The 26,983-nt window shown below is 33.8% G+C and overlaps 1 protein-coding gene and 1 long non-coding RNA gene across 3 annotated transcripts; one reads left to right on the top strand and one right to left on the bottom strand.

Annotated features, from left to right (window-relative positions):
• Positions 1-672: 672 nt before the first annotated feature.
• On the bottom strand, positions 673-11,278 carry LOC134254651 (zinc finger protein Xfin-like). 2 transcript variants are annotated; one of them, XM_062737189.1, is made up of 6 exons: positions 11,201-11,278; positions 8,703-8,924; positions 7,871-8,009; positions 7,472-7,607; positions 1,232-6,502; positions 673-705 (listed from the first exon to the last, which is right to left on the bottom strand). In XM_062737189.1, exons 2-5 carry the CDS (start codon positions 8,873-8,875, stop codon positions 1,251-1,253), a joined length of 5,700 nt encoding a protein of 1,899 aa, XP_062593173.1. In that variant the 5' UTR covers positions 8,876-8,924; positions 11,201-11,278; the 3' UTR covers positions 673-705; positions 1,232-1,250. The 2 variants fall into 2 exon arrangements, with proteins under 2 accessions (XP_062593173.1, XP_062593172.1); XM_062737188.1 differs by having other exon boundaries at positions 673-6,502.
• On the top strand, positions 11,276-26,666 carry LOC134254652 (uncharacterized). Its single transcript, XR_009989346.1, has 3 exons — positions 11,276-11,381; positions 12,520-12,657; positions 25,272-26,666. It is a non-coding gene; the product is annotated as an uncharacterized LOC134254652 (long non-coding RNA).
• Positions 26,667-26,983: the final 317 nt, after the last annotated feature.

Raw genomic sequence — 26,983 nt, 5'->3', positions numbered from 1 at the left:
AAAAAACTTCTTAATCAATAATTTTTCAAGTTAAATTGGTAAGATTCTTCATCACTGGTATAATTCTTCAATCGTTCATCAACATTTAATTCAAAACAGCCAATCTGAATTGAAAAAGTCACAGCATAATCGTGTTCAATAATTGTCACATAAATCAACAGCTCCATAAGATTATCAGATTAACAAACCCATACAAAGGTTAACAGCCTGAAAATGTTTTTCCTTTTACATGAATAATTGTCAGATTGATGAGTCTATTCACACAATCCACATCACAATAAAATGGTCTCAGTAATGCTAGGGAAATTTGTAATTTATGTAACACATATGTTTGAAAGGTAAAGAATATCCAAAATGTGATTATCACATCCCCACCCCCAAAAATACTACACAAATTTTGGCAGGAAAGGTTATCACAAATAATAATGTATAGGTAGCCCTATAAACATGATTCAGAATGGAAAGTGGACAGCATTTAGAATCATAGGATGCTCTTTTTCATATTAGTTTCATACTTAATGCTAACATTTTTATGTTATAACTGTATGCATTTAGAATATGTTTCTATTTGACTTTTTCATTACAAATCAACTTCAACAAAAATTCCTTTGAAATGACTCAGGTAATATCTATTGGCTGTGTTACAAGCATCTAAAATGAACCAAAAGGAGATCCTTTGGCCACTCTGCTCACCGGAAACAATATCTAACTAGTGGAAAAAATACAACATAAAAATGCTATGTATTGATTAATTAATTGGTTAATTAAACAAAGCCTCCCTTGTTCATTTTAGATTTTCAGTATTACAGTGGCTCTAATTTTGGACCAGTCCTTACTCTACGGCCAAATTTTGAACCAAAGTCAACGCTGCATGAATATATTTGAATATTAATCTTGAAAAATGTAACTCCGTTTTTTTTTTGACAAAAAGTTTTTATAAGAATTTTCCAATCCATTCCTTATCATGGAAGTCAAGTTTTAATTCAAATAAAGTATAGGAATCATTATATTTTCAAGTGAATCCCCTCTATCAATCCATTCACAGTAGAAAATTTGGTTTGAACTGGTCTAGCAATACTAGAGGAGGAATCAAACAATGCAAGCAGGCAGCTAGATGGAAAGACATTTGTGAGAAAAAATCAAAAGCTCACGTAACCTGTGCATTAGAGCTTAAAATAAGAAGGGAGTTTATTGAGTGCTAATTTGATTATACTTGCATATCCATACAAACAGTAATGTAAGCTTAATGTTTAATTTCCCTTTGACACGATGATTTGGTACCCAATGTCTGTTTCCACAAGCATCCCTTCTGGTACCTCAAGGATCAGTTCCTCCTGGTCACTGCAGGCTACAGACAGCACCTCAGACCCAATGTTAATAGTGTGGACCTGCATAGACTGAGGTTCCACTGAGTATTGTACACTGGAGGTGCCTGCTATTGTCTCCTCTGCCACCACCTCTAGCTCTGCACTTTCATTCTCCACTATGACACTGGAACCTGCTCCAGTTGCTTGTAGAGGATGCTGAGTTGGCTCACAAAACATTGCATGTCTTAGCAAGTTCTGTCCATTTTCAAACTCTCTGTCACATTTGTCACATCTGAAGCCATTCAGTGATTCATTGAAATGCTTTAGTCTTTCATGACGCTGTAGGCTCATTTTATGTTTGAATCTTCCTGAACAGAAAGAGCATTTGAAGGGTCTAATGGGATCTTTGTAATCTTTATGTTCTCTCATGTGGAGAACTCTCTGGTGGAAAGTGGAAAAGGTTTTTCCACAGACTACACATCTATAGGGCTTGTGCTCAGGATGGCAGTTGCGATAGTGAAGTTTCAAGGAACCAATGTAGGAATACTTCTTTCCACAGTATTGACAACTGTGAAGTCTATCACCTTTGTGAATGGTCTTGTGCTTCTGATACATCTCATGGTTGCTGAAAGATCTGTTGCAGATCTGACAGAACTTTTCGGACTTTTGAGCTGAGGTCACTATCCTTTTCTCCCTGTGGGCTTTTAAGTGGCTATTCAGTGATGTTTGACTGGGAAGATTCCTTCCACAGATGTGACAAATCCAATACTTGATGTGAACCCTCCTGTGGATAGCAAGTTCTATTTTATTTGCAAACTGTTTGCTACACAAGGTGCACTTGATTTGGTTTTTGTGCACTGACTCATGTTTTCTGAATGAGTACATGCAATTGAAGGTTCTGCCACATTTCTCACAAATAAAAATCTTATGCTCTCCTTTAAGGTGTTCTTTAAGATTTTTTCTCAGATAAAAGTCTTTCTCACACACACGACATTTCCAAGGCCCATATTTTCTATCATAGTGAACGATCAGATGTCCAATATAGGATTCTTCTGGTACAGATAAAGTACAAATGATGCAGTTCATAGGCTTCTTTGTGAATTTTTCGGAGTGTATTTTCAAATGAGCTGCCATTTTTGAATAACTATCAAACTTCTTGCTACAGTGCTTGCAAGTAAACTGGATCCCATGCGTCTTGACGTGTTTAGCAAGTTGAACATTGTCACTAAACTTCTCTTCACAGATGACACAGATGTGATTTTTCTCATGAAGACTTGAACACTTTACCCCATGAACCTTTTGAAGATGATCCATGATTCCTTTTCTTGATTTGAAGTAAGACACACACTGCATGCATTCTGTGAAGCGGTTATTGTGGCCTGTGATGAAATGGACCTCCTCACAATGCTTAAACAATCTCTTCCTGTCTGGGCACTGATGTCCACAAACAAAACACAGCTTTCTGGAGTCCCCCTCATCAAGGCTTACTTCAAATTCATCATCCACTTCATCTTCTTCTGCCATATTTTCTTGACTTGACATTGAATGGTAAAGAGAACGAATGCCTTGGTCATTCCGGCCATCCACTGAAATTTCCACACCATTTTCTGGAGCAATAAGGATTTCTCTTGATCTCATGAAATTCAACACATTAGAACCCTGAATTCCATACATCTTCTGAATATGTTTCACTAAAACTCCAACAGATTTAAAACTTTTTCTGCAATTTAGACATTCCCAAGCATTTTGTCTTGGTACACAACAGGATAGCAAGTGTCTATGGAGAGCATGGTGATCAATAAATTCTCTGGGGCAGTTTGGACATGGAATGTGGTTAACTTCACTTAAAGCTACATTCTTTTGTGATTTAGCAGGTATTGAGAATATGTAATAAAACTCATTGTATGCAAATTTCTGAAAATTCTCTGGGTTGCTCATATTCATTAAAAGGATTGCTAGAGAATCTTCAACATTCTCATATTCCATATGAACTTCTTTTCCATCATCTTTTTCAATCTTGACTTTTTTGTCATCTTCCGAATCTGATCCATCTTCTTTATTGTTCTCCTCTGAAAATTTCACATCATTCAAGATGTCTTCTGTTGTAACACTGAAGATTTTGATGAGGCCACTCAATTTTTCAAACTTAACTATACAGGTTTTCATCTTGTCTTCCTTTGTGAACAAGAACTCAGATATTTCATCTTCAGGCACTACTGAGTGTTCTTTAGCAATGTGTTTAAAACCATCAATTCTGCTCCTAAATGTTACAAAGCAGAGCATACAGACAAAGTTCATTTTATCTTCATTTCCTAGTTTCAACACTTCAACATTTTGGGATCTGCAAATCTTTTTGTGGATATTTTCCTTCTTTTCCTTGTGGTATTTCACAATATGAAGCTGACTGGACTGAAAATGGATGGCAGACTTCATACACTGTGTACAGAAGAAAACTCCGCTCTTGCCTTCCCCTATTTTTCGACGTTTGGGGGTTCTTTCACCAAGACCTTCAGCATCCTGATTAAAAACCACATCTTTGTTTTCAATAATATAATTAACAGCTTCTATATAGGATATCTTATGCTTCAAATACAGATGTCTCTGAGCTTCCTTCATTTTGTAGTATTTAAGGTTACAAATCATGCAACTAAACCGCTTGTTTTCCACGTCATTCTTTGGTCGGTATGAAGTGGATTTGTTACAGGTGCTATCATAACTGGTTCCAATAATCTTTGCCCAGTTATCCTCTGTAAAAGAGCCTTCTTCACATAATATCTTAATGTTGATGCCATTCACATCAATTGAACCATCTTCTCCAGCTTCTTTGCTTTCTTCCATTAAGTAGGAACCTAAAAGTGACAAAGGAACAGTATGTTCTCTACTTTCAGTATCCTCTGATACACAATCCCAGTTTCTTGCATGCATTTTGTGAAAACTTAGCACATGCTCTCCGAAATTATCAGCATTAATCTTAGCTTTGTGAAATTTCTGCAGATGACTCATTAAGGGTTTCTTTGCACCAAAAAGTTTCTGACAAATCATACATACATATGGTTTTGAACCATCTTTATTCTGTACTTCTTCAAAGCTTGAACCATCTTCATCAAGAAACTGGACATAGTCTTTTGTCTTCCCCCACTCAATATCATGTGTCAAGTTAACATGTCTGGAGGCCTCAAAACGATGAAAAAATCTTTGTCCACATTTACAGCACTTCCATTTTCTGGTATAGTTCTTATTCCTCTCAATGAAAAACTCATGATCCTGATCAGTGATGAAATGATCATCTGTCAGATGCCGCTGAACATCTGACTTGTTTTGAAACTGCTTGTTGCATTTTATACATTTCCAGGGTTGTTCCTTTTTATTTTCCTCTTCCCCTCTATTTACTTTTTCCTCTGAATTATTCATTTCATCTCCAGACATTTCTGAAACATGTATAACCATAAGCTTTCCCTCATCATAAGTTACATTATGCGCATTCCTGCAATGCCTAGCTCCATCTGAATGACGAAAATAGCTTTTGTGACACAATTTGCAGAACCATTCCTTTTGAGGTTTCCCCTTGGTGCTTTCAACCTCTACCTGAACCTCAGGTTCTTCATCAACATCCTTTTTCCATTTTATTCCCTCTCCAAGTGGACTCTGAATTAAAATATTTTTTCCTTCCTCCCCTGACTCTGTTAAAGTTAAATTATGATAGTTCCTCATATGTTCTACCAGCTTGTTTTTTCTCAGGAAGACCTTTTTGCACCTTTGACATCCCCATTTGAATTTCTCTCCAATTGCTTCAGTTACAGTGTCGTCTGCCTCAGGGGACAGGTCCTCTTCATTGGATTCTATGATGATGATGTCATTCTTATCCATTCCTGTTTCCTGTTTGTCATTCTTATCTATTCCTATATCCTGTTTATCTTGTGAGCCAGTGTACATGATGAAGTCTTCTCTGTTATGATCAATTCCATGGTGAAGCTGTATATGGCGAGCAGCATCTCCTTTGTACACATACTTGTTGCGACACTTTGTGCACTGCCAATTCTTAACATTTTTGGGTGCTGAGGGTTCCTTCTCCAACTCAGGCATACTGTCAACAGTATCAAGTTTCTTCAAATATATATAACGCTTTTCTCCTGACAAATAATGCCTAATACGAAGATGTCTAAGAGCATCTCTTTTGTGACAAAATTGACCTCCACATTTTTGACAACCCCATTGCTTAACTCTTGTTCTGAGAGAGCTGAAACCCCACACTTGATAGTCTTTATCTGTATTTGTGCATTGGAATATATTTGGTGGTCCTAATTCATCACTTTCATCACCTTCACCTTCATCATCATCATCAGACTTTGGAATCTCCATATAAGCTCTGGATTTGCTGACCCTCATTTCATGGACTTGAGACATATGCTCCTCAATTAATTTCTGATCTTGAAATGAAACTTGACAAATTTTGCATGTCCATGCTTTCACTTTCTCTGATTCTGCTGTAAGATTATTCCTGACTTCAGAAATCATAGGTGTCTGGTCTAAATTTGGAGCTTCATGACTCTCTATATCATCTTGGGGGACTACATTGTTTATTACAATAAATTTGGGGACATTTTTCATTCCTACATGGTGGTAAGTCTTTAGGTGTCTTACTACAGAGGACTTGAGTCTGTACAGTCTGTCACACTTCTTACACTTGTACATTAAACCCTCTTTCTCCTTTTCTAATGCTTTTGTAACTTCCTCAAAAGTTGCCTCTGCTATGTATTCCAAGGACTCAGCCATGCTGATATTGTGTTCTTTCTTCAAATGGTATTTGACATTGCTTTTGTACATGTAAATTTTTCCACATTCTAAACACTTCCAGTGCTTTTGTTCATCATTTTCAATCCTCTCTTTGTAATCTCTGTCCTCCGTTTTCATTACTTTTGCCCTTAAGACTTCCGTGTCGTCTGAAGTGAATTTTCTTTTGGCCACATTTTGAGCCTCCTCTCCCTTGAGGCTGTGGGTTTTCTGGATGTGATACAGCAGCAGTTTCTTAGTTTTATAATTAGCATTACAGACACAGCAGTTCCACATTAAGTCTTGATTTCCTTCTGAATGTTCACAAGATTCATCAAGGGAACTTGCAACACTTGTTGTCAGTTGTACCTCTTCTTCTCCATCTTGTTGATCATCATCTTCTTGTATCTGGTTGGCGGCTATATCTACAAAATAATTTATATTTTATATGTTACAAACAATTTGATAATTTCATCGTGACCAAGTAGCACAGCAGTGTAAGATGTATGTCTACACTTGTCAGACCTCTAAATCAAAATAAATTTAACTGTTAAGAGATCAGCTGCTTATAAAGGGGTTGTTTGGGAAAAGCATTGATGAACCGGGGAATATGGCGGACTATGCCTTTTTCCGAGTAGTATTCAGCTTTAAGAACATATTTACATTTTCCTTGTATTTCCTTGTTAAATTTTAATTAATTTATTATTGTGGCTACATCCTTCCCTTGAGAATCATGATCTGAACAAGAGGTGTTTGTAAAACATTTATGCCCCCCTCCTCCATATCCTACCCAAAACAGAACATGACCTAGATATTCTGATAATAAATCTTTATACCAAATTTCATTTCAATGTATGTGCAATCTCTGCAAAGAAAATGAACAGAAACTGCAAATAATTGGAATTTTTTTTAAGTCAAAGGAGCATAACTCTGTCCAATATGGAACGATCGTACCCAAAACAGATCTGACCTAGACATTCTTATGATGTACCCGATTACAAAATTTCATTTCAATATGTGCAACCTCTGATAAGAAAATGAATGGAAACTGATGCTGGACTGACAGACCGACCCACAGACAGCAGCAAAGCAATATGCCCTCCCTTCTTTGAAGGGGGACATAACAAACCTGACACACACTACCTATGTTTGCTGAATTACATATGACCAATCATAGATTTGCTATTCTTCATCAGAAGATTTTGAAAGATTTGTCTTAAATATACCTAAATAAATCTTTGCCTTTTACAATAATGCAAACAAAATATGTTAGCAGCAAGTCACCTATTAAGTGATGTATTACTTTCTGTTTTTCCTCAACATAAAAAGAAATGTTGGTAAAGGTATATGCATTGTCTGAGGTTTTTATACTGACTTAACTGAGGTGTGAGTACCTGTACAATACTGGAAGAAGGAGTGGCTAATGGAGTCGTTACTGTTGATGAAGTTCAAGCCTTTATCGGAGCCCTTCCATAGGAGTGAACCTTCCTTGCTATTAAAGCTCACAAAGAACCAGTCAAGCTCAGGATCCTAAAAAATATCATGACCAATTTTCAATAAATTCTTTTATTTTGACTTTACAAAGAACAATATCTTCTTAAGTGTTATACATTTGAATCAAGAATTCGTTTTCAAAATTCTCATGCAAACTATTTAGAATCATAATATTAAAATACACTTAAGCTGAACACTTTTTTTTTGTTACAATATTTAACTTGTAATTCTAGAGTTAGATAACTCTGGTTGAAATCTATGCAACAACCATATTCCTTGCTGATGTTTCTCCACTTTACCTCTGCAGCAGATGACACAACATTCTGTGACAGGAGATTTGAGGACACATCCTGGGTCTTCGCTAAGGCTGCCAAATTGTTTATTGCATTTACTGATTCCTCCTGAGTCTTGTGAACTTGGAGAATTGAGGATGTGCACCTAAATTTGAAAGAAAATCTCACATTTATAAACTCTTCAAAACTAATATACAAAATATCATACTGATAATATTAAAATAATATATACATTACAATAGTAATTTTCTATTTTAAACTTTTCATCATATCATTTCTATCATATGACTCTTCCACACAATTTATTTATGACATCATTTTACCAAAAAAAAAGACAAGGGCACTGTGAAGCAGTGCATCCCCTTGCTGAGTTGCAAATAGCATACAGATCTATAAATCAATGCAGCAATTGACATTGCATGATCCTGATGCAAAATATGTCACTTCTGTTCTGCACAAGGACAAGGACAAATCAACACACTCACTCATTACTATATCCCCTCCAATTCTGTTGTGAGTGGATAATAAATGGACTCCTGACAATAATGCATTCATTGGCAATTAAACAATTGAAAATTGACTACTATACATGTACATAATTTGGCGTATTCAAAATTTAGCGTAATCAATGGGTATGGAGTTGTTGGCGTAATCATAAATTAGAGCTACACACGTCCATTCAGTGTATTGTATATGTCAATGATTTTTTAGTGGTATTCATGAATTAGCGCATTGTTGTCTAAGCCAAAGCAGCTAAAGTATGAAGCCCGCTTTTTAAAGTACACATACAGTATGTTTAACTTAATTGAAATTTATTGACAAACATAAAAAATTTTACCTGTCACAGAAGCTTTCCTTCTCAGCATTGTGGTAGGTTTTCTCTTTTGAAAACACTGACAACAATATATCCGTCCATTCTGTTGAATCTATCAAGGGTGGAGAGGGGGACTGGCTGTTAGAAAGAAGTCTGCCACAGTGAAGACAGGAGTCTCTTCCAATGGACAAGGCCATACTACTTCAACATCTGCACTGTATTCATCATTACAATGAACCAAATAATCTACTGCAAACAAAAAAAAGGTCACAAACTTATGAAGTCAAGTATATTTCTCCATATATACAAATAAATGTAAATTTGGCAAGTGAAAGGTCAAGTCCCCAAAATGCATGTCAATTTCCCTAGCTGTCGATGCATCTGATATCAGTGGACAAGGACTATGGTAAATGACATGGAATATGTTTTTATTTCAATCTATTAGACATCATTTTGATTTATTATTTACATTTCTATTTTACATTTTAATGTAAATATATACATCTTCACTTGACACTTGGAAAGAAGTTTGTGAGAAGAGAAGTGGATCAGAAACTCTTTGCTAACAAAGGTCATGATAAATATCAGGAATCACCTCAAGTTTGTTGGGTAGGAAGCCCACCATAGATAGATATTTCTGCATTTTAAACTGCAATTAATTTAAGTCCCTAGCTGGCATACCCAACAAACTAGATGGGGGATTCGTTTAAAAAGTTTCAAAACTTGACTATTTTATATACTGAAAGGAAAAAGAAACGCAGGGTACACTTTCGAGGTGAATTAAATTTATTTTTCAAATAATTTTTTTAATTATTCCTATCTAACTTTTAAAATCTTCTTTTAAAAAGATATAACCAAAATCCCACTTGATTTTGTCTAATAATTCATGAGTTATTGAAGCTCATTTGACGATACCCCCCAAAAATGAAAATCAAAATCTCTCATTATCTTCAATGTCTCTCCTGCGCATCTGTCAGGACCTTATTTCTCCTTTGCATGGAATTCATCAGGGTGTTTATCTTTCAAACCCTGGCTATATTGGGCATGGGTAACCACGCGAAAAAAATTAGTCAAATGATAGTGAGAGGAACAAAACAGTATTGTTTTCTTTCGTTTTTCGTGTGAATGTATTGATTATGATAGTCTAGTGTATAAATGGCGGTTTTTGTGGTAATTAACCCGCTCGTTGAGTTTGTTTCGCGTTAACGTGATCGTCACGGTTGATTGAAAACCATCCCAGGCCCTCTCTGACAACGGGTAACAAGTTTTATGGGGGAAAATTTACAAGAAACTGCTTACTTAACCATTGTTTCCCTATTCATTAATTAGGCAATTCGAAAACAAGACCCCATTGAACTTCCATAGACTGTACCAAGATTGCAAGAAATTCATATCGTCTCTAAATATTGAAAAACAATATGTATATCTCAGGTGTATCAAATGGTCCAACAAGATTTGTTGACAAATTCATTGTCATCAAATTGCACGCGTTTTGGGCTTTTTAGCATTTTCCCTATATGACGTCATACATTTTACGGTTGAGTAATTCTGAACACTGATTTTGGTGCAAAGTAACTAAATTTCTCATCTGACCAATATTCGTAATGTTCGGTCATCCGGTTAAAAATTTATCGAATATTATGTTACCCTGCGTTTCTTTTTCCTTTCAGTATATGTTATTCTGTTAAAATGATCTATATATTCATAAACTAACATTCATTATTAGTGATCAGATATATCTTAATCTAGACAATTCTTTTGTTTGTGTACCAACGGACCAAAGTATAAAAGTGACAAAAGTAAGTCTTTGTAATAAGCTAGCTACAGAACTGAATAGCTCTCCGTAAAAAAATATGTTGACAGCTACCCACTGAAAAAAAGTGTATATTTATTGCACACAAAAAAGTGCTATTTTTCGAATTATTTCTTCGAGTTTTTCCAATTACCATCTCCAAATATAACTATAACCGTGTGTTTCTAAAATATTCTTGTACTATTTCCATACAAAAAATTCCTTAAAATTGTTGTAAATAGCCTATATTCTGGACCTGACATGGAAACCATCGAAAATTCTGTCTATGTACACTGCCATTTTGGACAGTAAGAAAATTTGGTTCAACACGGCTGTGCAGATATAAAATATGAGAGTACAGTTGATAGGGATAAAAGAATATTTTGAAATCGAGCTTTTGTACAGTTAAGGTTAGAATTTGGAGACTTAAATTATGAGTGCATCTTTTTGTACGTAATAAGTAGTCTTTTTTTCTATGGGTGGCACTGTAGCTCTCTGGCCATCCATCCCAATTTTTCAGACCAGCGAGCTCCAAATCTGCAGAAGGTAACAAGCGTCGATAGTACTGTAAGTACATTTTACCATGTCCATGGGGTCAAATTCCACTGTGTCTTCACTCTTGGGTTGCAAAATAGCGCAATGATAGAATATACAGGTACTTGAAAAAACTGAATCGTCCACCTTCGCTGCTTCTCTGATTATATGTTTATATCACTTTTCAAATACTCACTCTAGCTTTTTACTTTATTCCACAATTTTATGAAATTGCGATCGCATCCTTCATACGCAGTGCGTCTGCGCATTCGTAAGTTGCGCATGACTCTCCAATCGTGAAGGAAGATAATGTCGTCTGAAGATGGAAAGGGAAGAGGGAAATATAGAAAATAGAAATATTGACATTGTTACAAAATGTATGTTGATATTCAGTCGTTTTTGGGACTTTATATTTGTAAGCACTGTTGAAAATGTTGTTGTACTGAGTATATTGTATGCATTTTATGCTATAGGCCAGTCTGGCTTGACAGGTGGTAAAACTAGTACTCCAATCACCGGATCCCGGGGAACTGATTTTTTCCCCTGCATCTTAAATCCCATTTCGCTGAAAATAATTACTTATACTTTAAGTCTTCTTAGTGACATCATTTACCATATTTACCAAACACATACAGATAATATACTGATAATTTCACTTATCTCAGCAAGATGTCGTAGGAACCAAACATTTTGGTCTGGTGTCCACTACTAGTGTTAACATTGTTTTGTGTTGTGTCGTTCATGGAAAAACAGCTCATTGAATCTATTTCTGCTTTAATCAGTTATAATTAATAAACCAGTGTTATGTTAATCAGTAATCACAGTATAATATGAAATTTCTGGTATAGTATTATATGTTTGACAGTGTGATAATTGGGATAGCCAAAGTTGAGTATATATCAGTATTTATTACTAGTTACTTAGATCCGACCCATTCAGTCCACATGATACATTTGTAAAGTTATAGATCTAATACATGAGGTCTGTAGACTTACGACACATCAATGGTATGTTTGTTGCATATCAGCAAATCCATTATCAGGTAAATTTTATCAGTGTGAGCAATTTTTATTGAAGTGAGTGAGTGAGTCTTTTAATCCTTTTTTTTTTCTTCAAGAAATTAATTTGGGCAACAACAAACAGGTTGTGGATGATGTTGAACTTTGGTGAAAATTTTGGTTTTATGTTCATTGTATAGACTATCCATTTTGTTTTCACCAAGGCATTGGATTGATGTAAGAACTTGCAGTATGAGCAGCACTTTGTACCTCTCTTCTTGCTTTAAATATAATTGTTTTGTATATTTATTTATTTTAACATTGCAAATATGCCTAGATCAGGAGAAAGAAGCAATTTTATTCAGTGGTATTACTAATATTGACATTGAAAACTTTAGTATGGGGCAGTGGGGCAGGGGGGGGGGGGAGCTAGGAGTTCTTTAATTAGTTTTGTGTATTGTGTATTACATTGTTGACATAGTTATATGAATTTATATGTGAATTTATTTTATTATAGCATGGGCTAGAGTGCCTGAGAAGTATGACTATGAAGCTTTTCTGCTCAGAAGTATGAAGAATATTGACAAAAATCCTTAATCCAGGTCTGCTGGAAATTTGGGAGTACATACTAGATTTCCTTGTCAAAGCAGTGTAGGTAATGTATATAACTAAATGTTTATAATAATGTAGACTAGTGCATATATATGTATACAAAAAGCAAAGGAGAGAAACAGCAGCCCAAATTTACATGGGATCCATCAGAAAAATACATGCATTTTGACTAATATGAGTGATTTTCTGAGAAGCAATATATTATTCTTGCAATCATCCAAACATCCTTTCGGTATCCACACGTGAGAATCTTCCGCAATTTTAACCTCAGGATGTTGGTCTCCAGCTTTTCTTTGTTTTGTAATCATCCAAACAGATGTATAATATTCCTGATACCTGATAATCACCCCAAACTGAAAAGAAGCACGCACAATTACTCATTAGGTCCTTTGAATTAAATCAGCATCAGAGCTTCAATAAACTATTCAAAGTAGATTGATTGAGTGATTGTGAATTATGTGAAATAATTTTTTTTCATAATTAAGCTTTTTATATAAAAAGGACATAAGTTCCCAATGTGTCATTACTCATACTGTATAACAGGTTATTTTTAATTCTGTAATTTTTTACGAATTTTGGTTAAAATAGGGTGAATTAAATTTTTATGTGTTAAATTTTTACAAACTGAGCATGTTCCTGAATATTAAAATCATATCCTGTAGGTTTGATTCCAGATCAATGATTGTTAGCACTTTGGATGTATTTTCATACAAATAAATATGTCTGACAACCCGATTGATGTAAAAAAAAAAAAAAGGAAAAGAAATTTTTCCTATGATAATATTTAATGATTTATTAAATTATAATATGATTGGTCATTTACCTTAATATACCATATGCCCTTCATTCATTTCTTTTTTTAAATACACATTTCTAAGTATCATTATTGGGGTATATACAATGATGTTTTTACCAGCTTGTTTAAATAAATGTTGGAGTTACTCTTCTTTGAATAGATATATATTTTTTGTCAATTATCACATGTATGTATCATGAAGGTGTTCTTTAAATGAAATGTTACAGGGGCACATAAGTAAATTAATATATTGTGAGGTCTGGAATGTTAAATTCATAAGCATGCAAGCTCAACTGCATATTCTGGCATATTTTTTATGCTTAATATATATTGATTAAAATCTTGAGGAAAAATAAATTCAGTTAACTTTTAAAATGATTTAAAGCAATATTTAAAAAAAATATTATACCTTGTAATACATGTGTATACATTTGAATTGTTTGTAAGAACAAGAAAATGATAATTTTTATTATCTAGCTATGATGTCTGATTTGGAGCTTAAAATCAAAATTTATACTTTACAAGCACTTATTAATTTTTAAAATCATGTGGAAATGATAATTATTTTTTTTATATGATTGCATGGTTTTAGTCTTACTGGTCAGTGCTTATTTGATAGTAAGGTTATCATTAATTGATGGTCTGTTTGTCTGTTAACATTTTTTTTTTCAGCTGCTACTTCTAAAGTTTTTGATTTCCACATCACTTTATACACAAGTAAAATAGTTCAATACACTTTGATACAAAACTCTGTCTGTTGATTTTCAGTGAACAGTGTTGTCATGGTTTCAAGAAGTAGATCCTATCAAAATGGGTTTCATTTGATAGTTTTGGTGTGATTTCAGTAAGACATACTTACATAGCAGAGTAACATTTAGGGTTCATTTTGCTTGGCTTCTGTCTGTCTGTTTGTCTCTGACTGGCTGCATGTCTGCCCATGTGTCTATCACACCTTACATCTTGAGGAAATAAATAAATTCATACATTTTGTCTTTATAACATGTTTGTTTCAAAACCTGACGAAGCTTTGAGATTTTCAATTAAATTTCACAGCACAACTCTTTATGGTTGATTTTGAGGTCAAAGGAACAATAAAGGCCAAGGTCTTAAAGTTTAAACCTTGCAAATATTATTTTATACAGATTTAACTTTTTCTTTGAGTTTCTTTCAGTTAGGTTGAATAAGATCATATATTTGTCAAGGTCATAAATTTATACGTTGTACATGCAAATAACATTTTTATATCCATGCAGGCATTATCTTAATTAAGAAACATTCGAGAATTTGCAATGACATTTTATATCACAATTCCTTATGATCAGTTAATAAGATCCTTTTTGATTTTTAGTCCAAAAAGATAAGTTCAAGTTCAGAAATTTTCCACATAATAGCTTAAGTTTTTTTGTTTTCAATTAAATTAAAAGTGACATCTTATTTAATGAAAGTAAAATATTAATTTATGATTCTTATGTTTTATGAAAATATTATATTCTAATCATTTCAGAATTTATGTCAGGCAAAAAAGAAAGAATAATTTAATGGTACCGGGTACTTGGAAGTATAGTGTTCTTGCTTCACAGCACAGATTGATAGGCCACAGTAGAAGTTAAATGATGCAAATCAATTATAGTTTGTAAACAAACTATAATTGGCCAGGTAGGAGAAAATATAGCTTCAGAGTAATGAGTTTATGGCAACTGTAACTGACATCTCTATGCTTTGAGTGACCATAATAGGTCAATATTTCATTAAAACCTCAATTCTACTCCCTTGAACTTTGTAGGAACAATAAACATGTACAATTACTGTCATGAATTTTCTCTTCCAGAACACAGAAGTCACTAAATGTAGGTTGGGAGGCCCCTGTGCCTAGATCAGACCAGGGACTAGCATGCACACTGTTATTTAGTATGAACGTTAATACCTGCTATTGCCTAACAACAGTTGTAGTCAAATTTTATGAGCAGTTCATGGCACTGTATGAAGTGCATTTAAATATCACAACAATGAAATCAAATATATTGAAGGGAAATTGAATGCAAATGTTCATTGGAGACATATAGCCATGAGGGGGTCTGCAAAGTTCTGGTCTTGTGTGCTCAGCTTGTTTAAAGCCACTTTTATTATTTATTTTATCACATGCAGATTTGTTGGCAATTGAATTCTAATAGAAAAGATAATATAGCAAAAAGTTTTATTTTGCTTCCTACATTGGTAGTATATTAAAAGTGATAATGTATATAATGCCCTTAAATTGATTTGCTTTGTTGAAATGATTGTTGTCTAATCATTTGTGAGTTTAAGAGTCCTTTATTCTTCATAGATTAGGTACGGGGATGAGTATTAAGCCACCCCTCCAATGATGGTTGAGTGGGTGCAAGTTAACACATTTAAGGATTTTCCTAGTGCTGTGACCTTATTCACCTGTCAGGTCCCCCCACCTAGATTTGGCTGGTGAGCATTGGGGTGTGGTCCACGGTATGTTATGTAGAATAGGGATCAGGCATTGAGTCCTAAATAACAGACTCAGGCAGGGTTAGAATTTTATGAGGGAGTATTATAGTATTTTACTAAGGAAGAGAAATATTACCTTTAGAACACTTGGGGGGAGATACCAGGGGTGTATGGGTCTTTCCTGAAGTAACTTAATGCCAGCTTGAATGTCTTTGATGTTATTAAAGTGTTAAATGCTCAACTTAACCTTTAATCAGTTTATTGCTTGCATCTGCCTACAAATTAAGTAAAGGAGTTTTCAATGATACAGTGCAAATGAGGATAATTATTCTCTTTGGAGGATCTATACTAATTTCTAAGTTTTGAAATTTAAATTTATGATTACGATCAACTAGATTAATATTGCACGATGAAATTAGAATTGTTTGCTTGCAATTTCCCTTTTCATAATTTAATGAATGAATTTAACATACATGTTTATAAAGTCTTTTTATTTTTTGTCAGTTCCAGTATAATTTATAGTTCAAATTAATGCATAATACTGTAGTGAATGTATGAAATATGTACATGAAAATGAAATGAAACATATGGACTGTTAATTCGTACATGTCTACTGTGTACGTGACAAGATTTAAGACAAAAGCGTGAGGATGAATAAGTCCAGCAATGAAGAGTCTGGCGCTTTACACGGCCAAGTGCTCTTGTTCAAGGTCTTAAGTATGTTTAGTGCAGTGGCATTTATATAAATATTAGGAATATTGTGAGGAAAGTCATTATGTTGATGTGTAACACAATACCACTACCATTTCACACACTGACAGTTTAAGAATATCTCAGTGAAGTGCATATTTCTTGTACCATACAGTCCCAGTATGATTAGTCTGCAAGATCAAGTTAAAAATAATTTGCCATTAATTAGCAAGATCAAATTAGATCACCACATTTCACATCAAGACTCAATTTGTTTCATAAAATCTGCATGCTTTGATTTAAAATAATGCAAAATAATTTATTAAGGACCTATGATTTGTTAATTAAGTACTATATATTTAAATGATTTTTTTTTGGTAATGAAATGGAATTTAGGTTTTAGTAATTTTTTTTTTGTTTATAGTTCACAATATTAAGATTAATCATTATATGTTAAAAAAGATAAACTACAAAATAAAACTTAAATGTCATAAATTTTGCAAAAAATTTAACAGAAACGCCCACTGTTATGCATTCCTTTATAAAAACTACATATGGTAGACATGCTGAATGAATGTAGATGCGTAGATTATCAGCAGTCTCTAAGTGGCTGACTCCTTTGTTGTACTTGACTGTGTTCTGAATAATTAAGACACAATTATAAGCATTTCCTATATCTTAATAACAACCATTTGCAAGGTACTTCAAAAAGCAGTTGGTAATTAGAATTTTCAATTTCAAAAATGTGAAGTACATTCAACACTTCTCTCAAAAGCAATTAAATGAAACATTATAAATTCATGTTCATTATAATATTTGATTAGACTTTTTCAACAAAGCTGACCTCACAAAAGCCATAATAAGAGGACGGATGAAAGATTTTCATTTCCGCATGGCAAAACTGGTCTATTTTAGGCTGGACATTTACATATTTTGTATATTTGATTAGGTGTTGACTTTCAAGGTACTACTTAAATGAACATAAATTATTTAAAACTGAACAGGGGTCAACATTTTCCTGAGCTTGTTTCACAGCCCAGATTTGTGCATTCATTATGAACTAAATGTCTTGGGGACAATTTATGTACAGAGTGTACTATCATAAACACTTTTATGGAGGCATTTTCATTTTATGGACCTTTGTTTTGTTTCAAGGTTAATGGTTGTGCTGTGTGCATTGCACTCTGTGAAGTAAAAAGTATTAAGACTGTTTTTAAGAAAATAGACTTCAAGATCTTAAGCTTGATTTGCATTTGTTTGTTACATAGCAACATAAAAAATCTCGAGTTTTTGTAGAATTTATTAAATTTTATCAGGCTCTTACCTCCCACAATATTGACTGTTGACAAAATGGTAATGTGACGTTACGTAATCCTTCTGTTTATTTGAGTGTTCTGAAATTTTTGCGTGTTTTTTTTTAATGTTGTGAACCCATTTGCCTTGTCATATTATATGGTCTGAAATGACTGAGTACTTCTATAGCAGCAGCACTAAAGGTGTATTCAGTGTAAATCCAGTTGAAGCAATATACCTATAGATCTACTGCTTTAAAGAGCATTTTCTGAGATATTGTGTACCATATTAATGAAGGAATTTTTTTTTAATTATACATGAATATTTTCTCCAGTTGTGAAATTCATTGTTACAACCAAATGACTGACTACCAAATATCAACTGTATAAAGATTTTGGGCTCCAAAGAAATCAGCTGTCAGTGACACCAATGGAACACTAAAAATCGGTCATCAACCAACTGATCTGTTGGGTGATTTCAATTTATCAACCTACTGTCAGCTAGCAGTTGACAGAGTACACTGACAGTTGACAGATTGCACTGACAGTTTACTGTCCATTTTCTGAGAACCACCCTCTTCTCACCAGACCAATGGCATATCAGCAATATTTTGTTCTTGAATTCTTATGATGGCCTTTGCAGGAATGGCTCCAGATTTGTCATTTCCATCTTTGTAAATGGAGGTAGTGGGCTGTTTCTCTCCAACCTCCTGATGGAATTCACAGTAATGTTTCTTATACTAATTTTCTCTTCTTTTTAGCTCACCTGAGCTGAAGGCTCAAGTGAGCTTTTCTGATCACATTTTGTCTGTCGTCCGTCCGTCTGTTCGTCTGTAAATTTTTCATTTTTGACTTCTTCTCAAGAACCATTGGGCCAATTTTAACCAAACTTGGTACAAAGCATCCTTGGGTGAAGGGGAGTTTAAATTGTTAAAATGAAGGGCCAACCCCCCTTACAAGGGGAGATAATCAAGAAAAGACAAAAATGTGGGGTCATTAAAAAATCTTCTTCTCAAGAACCACTGAGCCAGGGAAGCTGAAACTTATGTGGAAGCATCCTTGGGTAGTGTAGATATTAAATTGTTAATCATGACCCCCGGGGGTAGGGCGGGGCCACAATAAGTTTTACATAGAAATATATAGAACCACTGGGCCAGGAAAGTTTTAAGCATAGAAATATATAGATAGACCCCCGGGGGTAGGGCGGGGCCACACAGGGAATCTTTTAAAAATCTTTTAAAAATCTTCTTCTCAAGAACCACTGGGCCAGGAAAGCTGAAACTTATGTGGAAGCATCCTTGGGTTGTGTAGATATTAAATTGTAAAAATCATGACCCCCGGGGGGTAGGGAGGGGCCACAATAGGAAATCCAAGTTTTACATAGAAATGTTTAGAACAAATCTTTAAAAATCTTCTTCTCAAGAACCACTGGGCCAGGAAAGCTGAAACTTATGTGGAAGCATCCTGGGGTAGTGTAGATTCCAAATTATTAAAATCATGAAAGGGGAGGGGGTAGGGGGCACGATAGGTATAGCAAGAGGGGAAATCGTGTAAAGAACCACATCACCCAAGTTACTCAGGTGAGCGATGTGGCCCATGGGCCTCTTGTTTCTTTATATAGGGCATCCTCTGGGGGAAACCCTACTTCTACAAAATGCTGAATGAATATATCAAACCAAAAAAAAATTATTACAGAAACATGACTGCTCCATGTCAACTAATTTTTGTGCCAGTCTTGTGTGTAAAATTGTTGGCAGACCAAACAATAAATATTTGCCTAACTGTTGGTAAAAATATTTAAGGAATCACTGTTCAGTTAGTTTAGTATGCCAGGGACATCAACGATAGTGGGAAACATGGGATAATTTATGCATAACAGGCTTTGCGTGTTATGCAGATTATCCCATGTTTCCGACTATCGTTGATGTCCCTGGCATACTATACTAACTAGAGAGTGATTCTCTATATTTCCATTTCATTGTGATAATAGTCCCCGACCACTGACGTCAAACGCAAAGGCAGCCGCACAAGATTTACATGCATATTTGGCCTCCTTAGCGTCAGACACATGTTGAGACAGATGCACACAAGATTTGCTTGCATATTGGGCCTCCTTAGCTCCTGACCTATCGACCTGCCTAACTTACATTCGGGTAAAATTATCAAGAAATCAACTCTGCTAACTTTCAAAGAATTATCACAGAGAGAAAAAAATTAGAAATGGAAATATTGAGGCATTAGTGAAATTCAAATCATGTGGGTATATCCTTTGGAAAATAAATCATAAATTTACCCTATTTATAGAAATACTAGTTGCCATAAAAAATCTCAGCAAAAATAGATATTTTCTTGATTATTTTCCGTGCATTGAATGTTTCTAATTGACCAATATCAGCCTGCTTTTGGAGTCACTGGGGAATTAAGTTACAGGCTTATAGCTTTTGTTTTTATGAATGAAAAACAGTGAAACCTGTCTAGTCCAGAGGTTTCGTATTCTAAAATCTTGTCTAATATGATATTTACTTTAATTCTAATTTCAGTAAATTCAATTAATAAAACCGTTCTTATCCAGTCACTTTCTATGGAAACAGTTACTGTATACAGGGAAATTTTCGCCCCGTTTTATTTTCGCCCCTTTCGCCCTATTAACATTTGGGCGAATTTAAAACGGGACGAATTCAAAGAATACAGTATAATTTCTTAAACAAAACTATGACTGGGCGAATTTAAAACGGGGGGAAATTGTTTGCAAGTGTGAAAGACGGGGCGAAAATAACCCTGTATACAGTATTTAGATTAGAAAAGTTTAACAGTTTGGCTATTTGTTTGCTATTGGGGTGTTCTTTTCTTACCTTAAAGGATTTGATGAAGATGGTTATATAGTCAAAGTGTATGGATAATTTTGCATAAAAAAGAAATTTGTTTCTCTTGGATGGATCTTATAAGGAGTTAGTATGGAGATTTGACCTCTGTTTCTAAGACAATTTTTTTTCTTCAAGAATGAAATGATGGAAATCTGTATGGATTAAAGCTGCTAAATGGAGAAATATTTTACTTTAAAAATTCCAAATGAAACTTGCAAAATCATTTTTTACTATTAAATATTTAATAGTAATGTAAAAGATTTTTTTAGCAAAGAAAAAAAACCAAGCCTGTCTGGAATTTGAATTTATAAATGGTACCAAGCAGTGCTGGACAGACAGTGCTTTGGTTTTGTAACATAAAAGAGGTTTTAAATTGGTAAGGTGATAAATATGTAGATATTATAACCCAGTTCCAAAATCGTATCTTTTAATTGCTGCAAATGCTCATAAAGAGAAGTAGATCTTTCAGATCTCTTTACAGGGTTACTATAAACACATGCATCATATTTAAGATTTCCATTTTTAAGTCCATTTCTAATGAGATGGAAGACCTTCCTTTATATGTCCTGTTCATTCTTTTAAATTATAGATTAAAAGTTGATAGATTAATTTGCATAAAAATATTGCTATGCTGGATTTTAAGGTTGTCATTCTTAATATATTGAGAAAGGTTATGACCCAAGATTAGGTGTGAAAGCAAAAACATATTTGTGAATCATTAATGCAAGTTCTCTGAATTTTTGTGGAACAATAAAATTCATGTTCTGAATGTTAAAATAATTTGTTGGTATGAAGGCATTTTATATGAAGCCCTCAATGATGTTGCAATGGATATTTTATCATATTTTCAATTTTCTTGTATTTTTAACATTTTCTAAACTGTCTGTATTGTACTTTAGGAATGATTTATATGAGTGCAAGAAAAGATGTGTTCAGGTTGAATATGAATCATCTGGGCTGGTGAGAGAGAGAGGTGACTGTACACTGGTTCTCTTAGCTGGTGGTCAGTCCCTGTCAGAAAACAACAGGTATTTTGGTTTTGAGGGATCCCAGGAACAGTTTGAGCAATTCTTCACAGTTTGTTTAAAATATTTGACATTGTGGATTCAGATAAATCATCCACTTCTCTTTTCAATATAGTAATAAGAAACAAATGGCTTATTCAAGACATTGAAATGCCCTTCTGCATCAATTAGACTATAGAGTAAAGACATATTTTGCCTTCTACTCAATCAGTTAAAATGTGATACTTTGCAGTTCATACTGACTAAAAGGTATTAAGGACTAGTGTTCATCTGTTAACTATAATATAGTTAAAGGCAATCTGTCCTTATCAGATTGACTGTATATAGAGTTAAGGTGCAAATCAGTTTAAACTATATAGTCCTCTGCAGCAATCAGTTTAAACTATATAAGGATGTGATACACAATGTATCCTCTGACCCTTTGCTGCAATCATATAGTTAGATTATACTTAGACTGTTGAATTAATGGAATGGTATTTAAACTATATAGTTAAGGAGGAATGGTCCTCTGTAACATTTTAAAGTATATAGTTAAGGAGGAATGGTCCTTGGCAACAATCAGTGTAAACTATATAGTTAAGGAGGAATGGTCCTCTGTAGCAATCAGTATAAACTATATAGTTAAGGAGGAATGGTCCTCAGCAGCAATCAGTTAGACTATTGAGTTAAGGAGGAATTGGTCCTCTGCAGCAATCAATTTAAACTATATAGTTAAGGAGGAATGGTCCTCTGTAGCAATCAGTTTAAAGTATATAGTTAAGTAGGAATGGTCCTTGGCAGCAATCAGTTTAAAGTATATAGTTAAGGAGGAATGGTCCTTGGCAACAATCAGTGTAAACTATATAGTTAAGGAGGAATGGTCCTCTGTAGCAATCAGTGTAAACTATATAGTTAAGGAGGAATGGTCCTCAGCAGCAATCAGTTTAAACTATATAGTTAAGGAGGAATGGTCCTCTGTAGCAATTAGTGTAAACTATATAGTTAAGGAGGAATTGTCCTCTGTAGCAATCAGTGTAACCTATATAGTTAAAGAGGAATGGTCCTCAGCAGCAATCAGTTTAGACTGTTCAGTTAAGGATCAAAAATGATCCTCTGCAGCAATCAGTTTAAACTATATAGTTAAGGAGGAATGGTCCTCAGCAGCAATCACGTAGACTATTGAGTTATGAATTAAGGATTAATTGACTTACTCAGCCATCAATCTGACTGTTAAGAAGGAATCATGTCTTCTATAGCTAGCAGACTATTAAAATTGTGATAATGGCCCTTTGTAGCAATAAGTTAGATTACAGAGTTTAAGAAGTATGTTTTTTTTTTACAGCAATCAGATTATGGAGTTAAGGATTAGCCCACCTCATAATCAATCTGACTGAAGAGTTAAGGGGGTATGGTCCTTTAAAGCAATTAGACTGTAGAATGAAGGAGGTATGACCCTCTTCATGGAACAGCTACATTGTACAGTAAAACATGGTTATAGTGAACAGACTTATAATTAATTGACACTTACAGCGAAATGATTTTCATTCCCCTTGACTTTATTATGTATTGTAAATTTGACAAATATAGCAAAATATTAGCTCTTATAACGAAGTAAAATCACCGGTCCCATGTACGACCCTCTGCAGCAATCAGCTAAACTATACAGTTAAAGAATAATAGCTTCTTACTAAGTGATATGATTCTGAAATTTGATAAATCACTGTTTCATGTGTAGAGTTTTCATCTTCACTAAAATTTTGCTCTTTCTGGTATACTAAATTTGCTCGATTTTTTCCCCCTCATATTTTGTGAAAAAAAATTTTTGAATATGTTTCATTTTTAAAAAATTATATTTGTTGAAAACACATTGAGAATATTGTTAGAATGTAAAAAATATATTGTCACTTGGGTACAAAGGTTCATATTGTTTACTTCCTCAAAGGTTACCTACATAGTATGTTAGCTATTGCGGTACTGATGGAAAAAAATATAAATAAAAAATGATTGGGACAAAGTCAAGTTCCAGAGATAAACAAAACACTTGCTGACAAACAATTTACATCAGTAATAAAGCACTTGTTTTTTACAATACAACCAAAACATCTTTGTAGGCAATGATTAACACAAAAAATCATCATTTTGGTCATTTATCCAGCATCGTCATAATCACAAGCAAATCTGATCAAAGAGTATTTTTTAAAACAAACCCTTGAAAGTATAAAATGTGAAAAATGCTGTTAACCCACTTTTGGATTTTAATGACCACTTATGTGTTTGACCAATGACTGGTTGATTTTTTTCTTCCCCATTTTAAATAACTTTTGGTTCATGTGATTAGTTAAAGGTCTCTTCTAATTCATGAAATTGACATTTTTTATGTATTAAAAATGTTTGCCAAAAGATAAATGATTAAAAATATTGGATTAATTAAAAGATGTCAAAGTTTATTTGAAATAATTTCCTTGATATTCAGTATGTGTTATTTTGTGGTTCATATGATGATTAATGTCCTCTAGGGGTTAATTTCTACATGATAACATTGATTTCTGATCACTCCACCATAATGTGTTTGAATTATAAGTTTTTTGCTCCTCCGTTGCTTTAATAAATTAAATTTTATATTTTTGAATGAACATTATGCATCTGTACATTCTCTAGAGCAAATGAATTTCAAATCAGATTTGTTGAATTAAGGAGCAAAACAAGAAATTTTAAAAAGACAAGGAGGCTGGATTACAAAGAACATATTATCATTATTATGTAATGAAATCATGGACAATCCTAAATGGTTCTTAATGATATGCACTTTAAGCAAAGAAATGAGCCACAATCCATGCATCTGCAAACCGAACCAATTACAAATTCTAGGTCAATGACAATCACTGTGCTATTTAACATATTGTGTCCTTAATTCAAAGATGATGGTCATGGAAGGTCAACAAGATCAGATGTGCTTTATTTACAAATTACTATTGGAAGAAGATAATTGTCAGGCAGTTCACGTAATGAATAAATATTTTTAAAATGTAAAACAAACTTAAAAGTGAATACTGAACCCATCATAATTTACATGTACATGTGCCTACATACATGCAATGTAATGATCAGAATAGGTTGCCCATATTATTGTCATTTTCAGTGTCAAAGTTCAAGGCCAATTTTAATGCCAATACAAAGAATTTTATCCTGATTTACCTGTGTAGGAAGCTGTATAAAAGTTAGATTAAAATCTGAAAAGGTAATATACAATAGAGATTTTGGTAAATTCTTCATTTGATAGTAAAAACCAATGTCAAGGGTATGGAGATGTCTTATTCTGAATGACCTATGTGTGAAATTTTAACCTCAGTAAAGGTGTATATCAAAATACTATAATTGTTGATGCAAGAAGATTGCATGAGCAGATGATACAAATAAAATAAAATAATTAATTTTCCTCGCAATTCTCCCAAACATTTTGAGCATAAAAAAGCAGTAGTATTTGAATTATTATTTATTCATATATACATGTACATCTGTTTGCCTGTTGACTAACATAAACATACTCTTTATTACAGGTATAATCAAACCCCAAAGTTCATAATGCCATTTTGATATGTCTTCCCAAGTCCTGATGTTTTCCACCAGAAATCATTACAATATCATCATAGAGAAGAATACTAGGCCAAATTCATGCTGTACTCTCTGACTATAGGTGTGTATTTACCACAATTTACAACATAAGAAATTAGTTTCTCCTTTCCTATATAAATCATTAAACACTTCTTATAATAATCGTATGTCTTGTCTTTATGCACTCGGTGTGAGGGAGATTCAGTAATGAAAAATTCAAATTGTTCGTGTTTAAAATTCACACCAGCATATATAGATCTGACATGATATACCACTGTGGTTTCTTATTAATTAGATGTGTGGGAAGTAAAATTTTAGATGAAGATGCATGATTAATTATGATACTGCAAACCGACTGACACTTTATCAGTATTCATACAACAACATTTAATGTCTAATGGAAAGAAAATATATTTCCATCTTAATGATACTGGAATTCCATACCTCGAACACACAGAGCGATAAAAATCTTTAAGGGTACACAATAAGCTGGGTGTCTTAGATTTCATCATTTTACATTCATTTAATATTTTTTTGTGTAGCTATTGAATTTTGATAGATTACATGGGGAGAAATGCATAGAAAAACTACTCAATAGAAGTGACTCTTCCGCCGACCCAGGACGACGTGACAAAGGCACTGCCACGTTTTTTGTTCAACTTGGGGTATCATCACCCCACAGATATAATCACATCAAGACATTACGCAGTGTAGTACAATCTCTGCCATAGAGCTACATAATGAAAGGCAAATTTCATCAATTATTTTATTTCCACCCCTTGCAATTGTCGGAATTCGACTTCTGAGTAGAATAATTTTTCTTTTGTCCTTGATTGAGAAGTGAACAATTTCGCCTTGCCTAGTTCGGTTGACATATGTTGTCATAGCCTTTTAACACTTATTCGCTTATTCATTAAAAATACACTTTTATTTCAATTCTGTTGTCATGATAAAGGAAAACTGAAGTATTTAAATACACTAACTAAATTAGGCATCACAGTTTACAAGTGGCTGACTCTTGCACTGAACAATGCTTTCAAGAATTCAAACTTATTTTTGAAATACAATTATAGATAATAATAGGGTTGTCTGGTTTGGAAATTTGATTTAATTACTGCGAAACTGTGAATTTAGTAAGAAGGTGGACCACACATATCAAACTTCAGTCATTTTTTAACAATGTGCATTTCAGGTCAATTTCTTTGGTGGTATTTTGTGATCTGTGGTTCATTTTAGTTTCTGTAAACAGCTCAGCTAGAGACTGTTGATAGATACTAAGCAGTTAAAGGCTGTTTGATATCTTCTGATAGGACATAAATACTAAAAAACCTGTCTTGTCTTTCTCTGCCAAATGCGTTTGTTTTCATAATTGTTCTCAAAAGTTTTAAACAATTATAATGCATGTATGAATATATATTACGATCTATTCCCTGCCATGATTAAATAGTCAGTACTAACAGTGTTTGTCATATATGTCATCTGCCCCTTCATTCTTCAGTATCCTTCCATCTGTTTTTCAATCTATCACACATAGCATTTACCTCAAAGAAACAAAGATTTTTTCACCATAATATGAATACATTGATATAGTTTGCTGAGCATTATTGTCCATGACGTCACTATTCCATATTTTGTTTAAAGCCCAATGTCGAAGTAA

This window comes from Saccostrea cucullata, unplaced genomic scaffold, assembly GCF_032062105.1.
Source record: "Saccostrea cucullata isolate Sc308-1 unplaced genomic scaffold, CSIRO_AGI_Scuc_v1 ctg1236, whole genome shotgun sequence".
Taxonomy (NCBI): domain Eukaryota; kingdom Metazoa; phylum Mollusca; class Bivalvia; order Ostreida; family Ostreidae; genus Saccostrea; species Saccostrea cuccullata.
This window is presented reverse-complemented; position numbering and strand designations above follow the sequence as displayed.